Source organism: Gymnogyps californianus, chromosome 1, assembly GCF_018139145.2.
Source record: "Gymnogyps californianus isolate 813 chromosome 1, ASM1813914v2, whole genome shotgun sequence".
Taxonomy (NCBI): Eukaryota; Metazoa; Chordata; class Aves; order Accipitriformes; family Cathartidae; genus Gymnogyps; species Gymnogyps californianus.
In genome coordinates, this window is record NC_059471.1 from 160,540,395 (window position 1) to 160,551,567 (window position 11,173).

Below are 11,173 nucleotides of genomic sequence, written 5' to 3' on the forward strand. Positions count from 1 at the left end.
ACAACTGCCTCCCTTAGTCTAAAGGTCAGGGCAATTAAACTCAAAAGACTGCCTTTTGGCTGGGCTCACCTGTGTGAGCAGATTTAATCATTCACGCAAGGGGGAGAGAGGCTCTCAGGCTCCTTGGGCAGGAAAGGAGTGAGAAAAGCACAGGGGGAGCGAGCACAGCTCAGGTTCCTTGTGTGCAACGAGCCGCTGTTCCTCTGCGCGCAGGAGGCGAGTCCTTCCTCCAGCGTCCCGGATCCAGCAGCACCCAAAGGGGGTCCTAGAAGCAGCACTGAAAGCCCCATGAAAGTAATTCACTTGTTTGTTTTTCGGCACATTACTTTTTAGTAGGGATCAAGTCGTAACCTGTGCTCTCCCAACCCATGGTTACAAACCAGCCACTGTGCTGCTGATACTCCCTCTCACCTCTCTGGACAGACAAGGGACTTTCCTGTGGTTTCTGAGAATCAAGTTTTATTCTCCAGCTAGACAGCAGTGACCGATAAAGTTCTCTTTATTACAGACCTACAAAAGGAGATCCATAAAATACTTCTCTCTATTTTCTCTTATAAAATTATGATGGGAGCCCATGGATTTCTGGAGTTGTACCTGTCCCAGCGACACGAGGACAGAGGGAAAAAGAGACATGTTTCACAGACAAGGCAGAGGCATTCTCAGCTTTAAACAAACCCACCCAGGGCAGGTATGTACCCACATCTTGCAGGGAGCAGCTGCCCTCTGCTCTGGGCTATCAGATGCTAGACAAAGAGAAAAACATTCCTCCTCTTAACTCAGCAGCAGCTCCGCATGTCAGCTCTTTGCTGATAAACACAGACTCCTAATTCCAGCTGCATTCCCCATTTTGAGAATAAGCAGCCCCGCTCCTCAGCGCCCTTTACAACTACTGCTGCTCAAGAGAAGGGGGAGTGGGAGGGAAGGGTTACAATACTGTCCATTCTCCTAAAAACCCCAAACCAGAAGAAAACCCCAGGTTGTACAAGGCAGGCAGTTCACGTGCCCCTCAGCTCTCCCAGGCAAGGAATGCACAACGTGGACGTGTCCAGAGGCAGAGGTACAGCTGCCCTTTTACTTCAGGCTCCAATGAGTTTCTTAAGGAATGCCTCCAGCTGATCCTCGTCCTTTATCCCCACAAACTTATCCACAACGTCTCCGTTCTTCATAGCCAGCACGGTCGGCACTGCTGACACCTGGGGGCAACAGAAACAGGGAGACACAGGTGAGCAGAGGCTGCGGGGAGCCCAAGCTGCACCCAGGCCCCACATAGAGCTCTACAGAAGAAGAAGTGGCTACAAGGGAGCTGAGCATACACTGCTGAAGGGTAACGTGTCCGCTCACAAAACACAGACCAGCTGAGCTCCATGTTCCTCCTCTCCCTGTGGCCTCATCTCTGCACTGACTCACGTCGCACTGCTTAAGTCAAGGTTGAGCAGCTTTTCGCATTTAAGACCGACCCAAAATTTTAAAGACAAAACCAAAGCTAATATAGAACCAAGGTAAAGCTTTTCCCCCCTCTCCAGTACAAATTCCTCTTCTCCTTCGCTTTTGTCCTATCATAAGCAAACAAACCCAGTCTTTTACCAGGACACCTCTCAGACATGACGACCTTTGGACATTTTATGGCCAGGGCGGTATCAGACTGGACCCGCATTCTTCTCCAGACAGGACTGGAGCTGGAGGAGGATCCCCCCCCCATCACTGCACAGGCAGATTTCCTGCTCCATCCTATCACGGTAATGACAACCCACCCTTCCTTTTCTGCTCCTGTTTTCAGTGGTTTAGCTGGTCACACACCAGTGGCTGTCCACTGCGGATCCCTGGCGATTAGATAAGAAGTGAAAAAGTCCCTCTGACCAGAGCCAGCAGGCAGCTGCGCTGCTCCAGGCGCTGCTTTTTTAGCCCAGAACAAAGTTTTCTGGGAATTATCCAAGAGAACAGTGGTGGAAATGACAACATTCCCCCAGGACTTGCTGGCTGACTGGCGACAGAAGAGACCCCAGGGACACAATCCAGAGAAGCAGCAACCAGAGCTGGGACAGCTGCGGTGGCAGTGAGATCTGATCATGTTTCTGATCCCACAGCTTCGGTGCCCTTATCTCTGCAAAGCCTCCCCCCCTGAAACACGTCCTGTCCTTATCTCGCCTGCTGCCTCCCCGCCAGCCTGCGGGGCCTTCCCGCATGCGCTGCCAGCCCTGCTGCCAGCAAGGATCTGCAAATCCTTCCTCGGGAGACCTGCCAGAGGGCTGGCTTTTCTCCCATCGGGAGCCTGAGATGAAAGGGAAATTTTGTGCTTCCCTTCCCACCCGGCCGGCCAGTCCAGCGTGGCTCCCCGCAGTCTGTCCTCCAGGGCTTGTGCAGTCTCATCTGAAGGGATGGGAGCGCTGGGGCTGCTGCAACGCGCGATCTTCAGCTCCTCCTAGTGACTGGCGGGAGCGGAGCAGGAAGGCTCGGGCCCCAGCACTGGTGATGGTGCCACCAACACGCTCCCTTGTGATTTTAGGGGTGAGAGAGGACGGTATCAGCACTGCACTCAACTGGTCTCTCCCTCCCTGAGAAGGGCAAAGCTCCACTGAGCCTCCCTCTGGTTTGCAAAGTGGGTTAACAACGAGCAGAGTTGCCCCAGCTCCATCCAAAAAACCAGCATGCCCAACCAGCAACAGCAAGCATCAGGCCATTACGGCCTGGGTGAGGAACGGGCGACTCTTCGAAGCACCACAGAGAACCAGAAGAGTAACACCGGGTTACAGGGCTCTGCATGCTGACCAGCACACCCACGAGCTTCACACAGGCTCGATCCCTCCATCTCTTCCCCTTTTCATGCTGGTAAGCAAACCCCAAAAACGGGTGGCAGGTTTGGGGCTGGCACTGCAGAGCTGGGCGAGAACCAGGGGCACTGAGCAACTTGTGTCCACCCAGAAAACACGATGCTTTTGACAGCTTCCTTCCTGCTAGCTGCAGCAAGGGCAGCCTGTTAATAGAGCACGTACTTTGTTTTGCTGCTTGAGAAGCAAAAGTCATGGGAATTTCTAGAATGCAAAGTTGGAGCCTTTTTTTTTTTCTTTTTTCCTGCCTTCTTTTTTTTGGGTCCCATCCGCACTGAACCTAAACAAACTCTCCTCCTCCCTCAAGAGCATTTCTAGAGAAAAAGTCAGGCTGCTTTTGATCAGCGCTGACCACACAGATAAATAAATAAACATGGCCATCCAGGCTATTCCTGGCAGCACCCGTACCAAGGGAATTCTCTCTCATTTGAAACCCGGGCTTTTATACAAGCTCGGATACCACACAACGGAGCAGGGGAAAGGACTTCACCCAGGCTTCAGAATGAGGCATAACACAGGACCGAGCTCCACTGGTGAACGACCATCCCTGTATCCAGCAGCTCTCCCGAGCTGCACACCCGCAGCGGCTGGAGAAGGGGCTGCCCCTTCCCAGTGGCCACGTGCGTGGGCAACGGGCCAAGGCAAGAGATGAATCTAAAGAATTTTAAGAGACGGCAGATTAAACAAAAGTATTCCTTCTCCCTTTCTGCTCTCGGGGTGAGAGGTCAGGAGCGGGCTGGAGCAGTGGAGAAAGGCCACAACCAGAGATGAAAGGTATTAGATAAAAGGAGGAATCCCCAGAGAAAGAACTTTTGTGCTGGGCATAACTGGACAGGGAAGGGCGCCGGGGACATTTCTAGTCGCAGGAAACACGTCCCTGCTTCGTGCTAAGCCGGGACAGCTGGGAGCCGAGGGCAGACAGCAGCGCGTGTGAAGGAATGCGCCGGCATTCCTTGGCTCTTCCAGGGGGTCTCTCCTCCTCGCCCTGCCTCCTCCCGCGCCAACGAGGCTGCTGAAGAGGACGTTGTGCAATCAGGCGGCGTGCTGGGGGCTGCGTGTGTGGGCAGGGGAATAAACATGGATGGAAGGAGACTTCCTGGCAGCTAGTGGAGGAGTTGTGGGGGTGGCATGGATGCTGAAAACCCCCGAAACAAAAACTTTCTTAGCGTGCAGACATCTGATCCCCAATGGAATGGCCTTAAATAAATCTTTCCTGATCCCTCCCAAATACCACCTTTGGTTTTCCTGATCTCTCCTAAACACTACCTTTGGTCCCTCTTTGATCTCGACTTGGTGTCCTCCCATCAGCCCTTACGCTCACATCTCCTTAAGCAGCAACTTCCCAGAAGACAAAGAAAAACCAAGCACACGCTCAGCACATGAACCAAACTTCTGCCTTGAAAAGGATGCCCCAAACTATGAAGATCAAAGCAAAAATTTCTCCTTTACCCCTACCCGTTTGCAGCTATCCTACTCACAGACACTGCCTAAGGATGGGGTTTTAGCCATGGGGATAATGATCAAGACCAGATATATGCATCACTCCGAGAGTGGAGGACGCAGTGACGATCCCCAGGCCCTCCTGCAAAACAAAAACTTCATCATGTTTGTATATAAGGCTCCAGAATGAATTGCTGGAAGCTGGCCCTGGCCGCAGCCTCAATCCTGCCTGCACCTATGCCACCAGGGCCGCAAGACAGGCAGACCCTGCAGACAAATGCATGTACACAGCAGGCTGTGCAGCTGCTCACTCACCATCCAGTGGGAGAGCACACGCAGCGTGTCATCAAACCTGCACAACTCGGGAACTTTCAGCCTCTTTTTAAAGGCCTTTCTTCACATGCACACACTCTGATTGCCGTTTTCCAGTCATCGGAGATTATCCTCTTGTAATCCCAGCTAATTCGATCTACTGGAAGGCTTAGAACAATACAAGAGTTGAGCTAATAATCTCTATTCTCTTCTCCTTTTCTCCTTAGGGTGGTTGCTACCAGAGCCTTGCCTGCATCTATTAGGATTTACGCACTTTCTGACCACCACTGAAACAACCTCACCCTCTTCAACTTCTTCCCACCAGCACCCTCAAGCTACGCAGCCTTTGGGCTTGCAATGCACAGCCCTGCTCAGGAGCCAGCAGCCATCTTCCTTGGCCTGGGGCGTATCTGCCAGCACGCCACCACCGAGAGAGCACCGGAGGCTCTCATGCTCAGCTTGTGGAAGCTGCAAGTCACGTTTGTGGGTGCCAGCTGGGTAGACATGCCACCACAGCACAGGCAGAAAGGTCTCCTCGGGAAAGAGTGGGAGGGAACAAGCTGTTTCCACTTCCTTCTCCTTCCGGCTCGGCAGGGTGTGGGAACGGCACAGAGCGTCTCTTCCACGCTCAACAAAACGACAGCTTGCTCAGGAGATGGTTCACACTTTGCTGGGCAACTTGAGGAGCTTCCTGTGCTAGCCTCCGCCCTGGGAGCAGGACTTCATCTGCAGAGGGGGAGCAGCTCCATCTGCGTGATATGTGAGTGAAAATTAAGCACTTTCTTCCCTGTAAAACACAGGGATGCCCCGACTCCGTAGACTGAGTTGTTGATTACAAGGACAGACAATGGAGGTGAGCACAGTCGTCAGAGAAGTTTTTGCATTTCTTGAACTACCTAATCACTGACACAGGGGAAAAAAAAAAAATAAATCACGTAAACCAAAGTTGTGGCCTTCTCCAGTCACTCTGCTCCTTCCTGGGAGCAAGGCAGCACGGGGAACACACCCAACAGGCATGTAAAACACTAGTGTAAGCACCAAGGTCCGCGCTTGTCAAGAGCAGGACGCATGCTCCTGGTGCTTATGTGTGTTCTCCGACCTGGCTTCTACCTGTCCAAACAGAACCCATGGTGTCTCCTTGTGCTGCGGCTGAAGGACAGGACATTATCACCCAGCAAGAAATCTTGAACAAGGAAGGGAGAGGACGGGCTGGCTGCATGAAGAACCACGTTCAAGAGCAGAGCAGACTGGGGCTTGTTACTTCATGTTCCTGCCCTGCACCTGAGCAGCCCATGCAGGCACTAAAACGCTGCGTATGCTGCAGGCTCCTCGTGGCCAGGCAAGCATTCACGTTGACAGATGCCTGCAAGGCTTAGAGGACACCTTTCTGCAGAATTAAGAGGTGGGGATGCTGAGCACGAGCAGCAGAGCTGGAGGAGAGCCAAACAGCGAAATCCAGCTACTAACAAGTGACCCGAGGGATCAGGAACCTGTAGGCACTGGGCTTCCCCTCCCCACCAACGCTGCTGCCGTGCAGGCACACCTCTCCCCAGGGAGGGACCTTCTTTGCACCATCAGCAAAAGAAAGTCTGCACTCTTCCGGCTCCTACCTCATACTCAATAGCAAGGTCTGTGTGATCATCAATGTCCACTTTGGCCATCAGCACCTTCCCTTCCAGCTTGGCCACCATCTTCTCTAACCTGGGGCCTAGGATCTTGCAGGGGCCACACCACCTGATGGAGAAAGAGGAGAGGGGACATTAGAGGAGGCAAGCACAGCAGCAGCCGTGGAAGGCTTGCTGGTACGCCAGTGCCTTTAGCACCATCGCCATTCCATTCGAGAGCCAGCCTGGAAACTCCATTCCCGAAACATGGCTTAGAAAAACATTTTTCTCGCAAAGGAGCTGTCAAGGGCTTTTTTTGGGGGGGGGTGGGGGGGCTGAGTGGAAGAAGAGGTCACCATTCAGCGTTCGTGGTGCTTTTGATGTCATTTCGATCACACCGCAGTCTGCTCTGCCAACCTTGGTGGTCCTCCTGCCCCCTCTCAGCAGCCGTTCATCCCTACCCTGCTTTGCATCCTCGCTGGTGCGTACATGCACAGCTGTGACCCTGCTGACCACAAAGCTGCCCTGGAGCAAGTGTCACTGCCGGGTGCGGGGGCCGCAGCCCACACTCAAATCGGTTTAGGCCAATCATCAGATCATAGACTTCCCCTCCGCGCTCATCGCAGCGTTTACAGAAATTCCCCTTGAGCTGCAAAACTCGCAGAGGCATCGCATCTGTTCAAAGAGAGACCACCTATTCCCAACCCAGGTGCAGCAACAGCAGACTGCGAGGCCCTGTACACAGAAAACACCCCCTGCATCCTCTAACTGCACCAGTTAGGATGGTGTCCTGGTTTTGGCTGGGATAGAGTTAATTTTCTTCCTAGTAACTGGTATAGTGCTATGGTTTGGATTTAGTATGAGAATAATGTTGGTAACACAACTTTTTAGTTGTTGCTAAGTAGCGTTTATACTAAGTCAAGGATTTTTCAGCTTCTCATGCCCAGCCAGCAAGAAGGCTGGAGGGGCACAAGAAGCTGGGAGGGGACACAGCCAGGACAGCTGACCCAAACTGGCCAAAGGAATATTCCATACCATATGATGCCAGGCCCAGCATATAAACCAGGGGGAGTTGGCCGGGAGGGGCAGATCGCTGCCCGGGAACTGACTGGGCATCTGTTGGCAAGTGGTGAGCAATTGCATTGTGCATTGCTTGTTTTGTATATTCTAATTCTTTTAGTAGTATTATTATTGTCATTTTATTATTATTATCATTATTGTCTTCCTTTCTGTCCTATTAAACTGTCTTTATCTCAACCCACAAGTTGGGGTTTTTTTTTCCGATCCTCTCCCCCATCCCACTGGGTGGGGGGAGCGAGTGAGCGGCTGCGTGGTGCTTAGTTGCCGGCCAGGGTTAAACCATGACAGATGGTATGAACTTACTCAGTTCAAGGAAAACACGAGTTAAAGGTCTAAGTGCCTCTTTCTTTTAAAATTGAAGCTCTGGTAAACTTTGTTCCTGCTCAGCCTCCCTCTGTATCAGGCTTGAGGCTTTCAACTATTTGTCCTCTCCTCCCTGGATGATCCCAATTAATGTTCACTTTGGTTTGTCAGTTTGGTCTATTTAGAGCAGAAGTTTTGGGCTTTTTCATACTCTGTTTGCCCAAAATCAGCCACAACAGGCTCACATGACAGCACTGCAGGACTATGAAAATACGTGAGAAAACAAAGATAATCAGTATCATTAATCCGGCAGATAACATCTAGGAATATTTTTACTGGCAAGAGGATGACAACGTTTTTATCGATGACAAATGCTGCCGTTGGTATCGCGTGGCTGTTATTAATACATAAAGGCATTTGCGGTCAAGAGCCCTGCCTCAAGAGCATGCGGCGTAAGAAAACTGGAAAGACACAACATGACAGTGCAGGGGTATACCAAGTGTTCTTCCACAGCTGTTAACATCATTTAGTGTTTTTAAGAGGACACTTAATCCACGAAGCTAAAAAAGGGAGATATCAGAGCTTTTTGTTGAGGTGTCTTTTGCAGAATGATGCAACGCCAGGACCAGGGTGACACCTGAGCACTTGAGAGGTGCAGCTACGCCAGCCTGGGGAACGCCTTCTTGGCACTTGTGTTTTACGCTCCTGCAGGGTGTAGCTACACCTACAGCGGTGCAACCCAACACGCGAAACCTCTATGGATTGCGCCGTAGGCGCAGAAGCACCTTTTAACACCAGACGCCCGGCAGGGCGGTCGGCAGCTCCATAGCTTGGGAAGCCCTCGGGCACGCTCACGTCCCCGGTACGCCCAGAGTGCCACCGTGTCAGGAAAGCAGCAGGGACACACCTGCATGTGTGACGGCAGAGAGGGGCGCAAGAGCCATAGGGGGGAACTTACTGCGCGTGGAAGTCCACCACAACGGGTTTGGGATTGTTCACCACCCGGTCCTGGAAGTCACTGCCGTCCTGCACATTGAAGGTGCTCCTGCAGCCTGCTGAGGTGCTGAAGGCCCTGCCGTGGGGTGCACGCGGTGCCAGGGGGCCCTGTGGGGGCAGCGTCCTGGGGGTGAGGGACAGCAGCCGCCGGAGCGCCAGCCTCTGGGCCATCTGTGGGGAGAGGAGGAGGAGGTATGCGGGGTGGGTGCACCCCACGGCTGGTCCCACTGCAGCAGTGCCCCGCCCAGAGTCCCCTCAGCAGGGCAGCCCCCAAGCCAGCAGGTGCCCCAACAGAAACATATGGGGCATTGCATGCCTATGCTCAGCCCTTGCCACCCCACTGCAGCTCCAGCCCCACAGCCGTGGGGTCCCACCTGCCATGGAACCCCTAGCTACAGACCCCAGCTTCCTCCCCATTTTTATGGGGCAGGGCCCCCCGCCCCAGGCACAGGGTCCCCGTTTCCCCCAGCCCTACAGAGCAGGGCCTTCATCCCGGCCTGTCCCTTCCCACCCATAGGGCAGGCCCCCCAGCCACGGGATCCCCATTCCCCTGACACCATAGGGCACGGCTCCTTCAGCCAGAGGGTCCCAGCAGCTCCCATCAGTGGGACAGGGTCCCCCAGCCATGGGCTCCCCCCTCAGCCCCCCAACCCGGTGGGGAAGGACACCCCCCCCAAGCCACGGGGGCCCCACTGCTCCTCCAGCCCCAGAGGGCAGGACCCTCCCAGCCATGGGGACCCGACTCTCCCCTCCAGCCCCAGAGAGCAGGACCCTCCCAGCCATGGGGACCCGACTCTCCCCTCCAGCCCCAGAGAGCAGGACGCCCTAGCCAGGAGGGCCCCATTCCCCCGGCGCCATAGGACCGGTCCCCGTCCCCCCCCCCCGATCCCCCCCGAGCCGCAGCCCCCGCCCCGCACCTTCCTAGGCCCGGAGGTGACCCACGCCCAACCAAACTTCCGCTTAGTGCCCCGCCCCCCCCGCACGCTGATTGGCCGCCGCCGCAGGAAGCCTGCGAACAACGGAACGGCCACCCTCCCAACCGATTGGCCGCCGCCCCAACCGCCGATCTCTGACTGGCCGCCGTGGCGGTCCTTCAAGCCCCTTCCCACCGCCCTGCAGGGGGGCCGGCGGGCTGTGTCAGGCGGGGCGAGCCCTGGGTGCTGATTGGCGGCGGCGCCCTCCAATGGGCGCCGCGACAGCCGCCCGGGGCGCGGCGCGCCTTCCGCACGTGGCGCGGGCCGCGGCGGCGTCCCGTCCCGTCCCGTCCCGTCCCGTCGGTCCCCTCCGCTCGGGGCTGGGCGAAGGACGGCGCTGCTCCGCCTGCTTCCTTAAGCTTTCCAGGAAGGACACAGCCCTGCAACCCGCCGGCCAGCCGTTGACTCCCTTCCACGCGACGCACAACGGGGCAGGGCACTGGGCCCAGCCCACGACCCTGCTCCCACGGGCGGCTACAAACCAGTGTGGCCGACTGCTCCCCCGCGGCCTTTCTCACCACGCCGCCCGGTGGAAAAACGATTCAGGGCCGGCGCTCCTTCCCCCTGCCAGCTCCGATGGCATCGGCCCCAGCAGGGGCGAGGCTGAAAGCTGCGGCGCTCGCCCAGCCGCGCCCGAAGGGCGGGGACCCAGATCCCCGCTCCCCAGGACCTGCCGGAGGGGAGCGGCAGCAAGGCCTCGGGGGTTTCGGTCGCCAGATCCCAACCCTGGGAGACAGGCGCGGGGCGCGCTGGAAGAGCCGGCGGGTGCCGTTGGTTTTTTTTGTTTGTTTGTGATCTTCGCTTTTCTGAGGGGAATCACAATTTGAGGCGCCGCGCGTACGGTGGGTGCGCAGTCTGCGGATCTCTTGCGGGAAGGTGAGGACGGAAGAGGAGACATCTGGGGAAGGTGCGCGCGCGCAGGCACAACAGGGAGGCGCGCTCTGTCAGCGCGTACAGGGAACGAATGAAACGGGCTCTTGGTGACAGCCCGTCAACCCAGTTCAGTCACAGGCCCTTTTCTTCCCCTGGGCAGCCCCAAAATAAAAAGCCCAGGGTGCCAAGGGTGTAGCAAGTAGTGGCACCACCCCGACAACTGCAGGCCATGAGAACCATTCCCGGCCCGGCCTTGGAGCTGGGGCAGTGGGACGTAAAGCCCACGGAAGGATGCTGATCGACACCAGCCGAGGTGGTTGTTTCCCCTTCCCAGCGGCACGTGAACACGTAACATCTTCCAGCAGCAGCAGCATGACTAGCACAGCCCAGTACTCCCAAAGAGGACCAAGAACTCGTCATCTCTTCCACCTCTTCTGCTCCCCAGCCTCTCCCAAGCACGAAGCAGAGGTGGGGCAGGAACTGGGGCTTTACAGAAACAGCAGCTGAATTCAAAGGATGGGGAGAGTTTTAGGAACAGGTAGGTACAGCCCCCTCCAGCCTGGGGTATCAGGAAGCGCACGTGCAGAGGGGTACTTTCTTCTAGATGCTAAGGGGCTGGAAAACGTGTGTGGAGGTGAGAGCCTGTTCCCTCTCGCCTCCTCCTCTACGTCCTAGGACTCACAGGGACATCATAAGGTCAAGCTCGAAGCTGCTCTTGCTTTGCAGCTCCAGGGCTGCAGAAGGAGCCCACGGGGAGGCAACAGAC

The 11,173-nt window shown here is 55.7% G+C and overlaps 1 protein-coding gene across 1 annotated transcript; it reads right to left on the reverse strand.

The window, feature by feature from the left end:
- Positions 1-481: 481 nt before the first annotated feature.
- On the reverse strand, positions 482-9,499 carry TXN2 (thioredoxin 2). The gene is made up of 4 exons (XM_050914869.1): positions 9,478-9,499; positions 8,523-8,731; positions 6,188-6,311; positions 482-1,193 (listed from the first exon to the last, which is right to left on the reverse strand). Exons 2-4 carry the CDS (start codon positions 8,729-8,731, stop codon positions 1,077-1,079), a joined length of 450 nt encoding a protein of 149 aa, XP_050770826.1. The 5' UTR covers positions 9,478-9,499; the 3' UTR covers positions 482-1,076.
- Between the last annotated feature and the right edge of the window lie 1,674 nt (positions 9,500-11,173).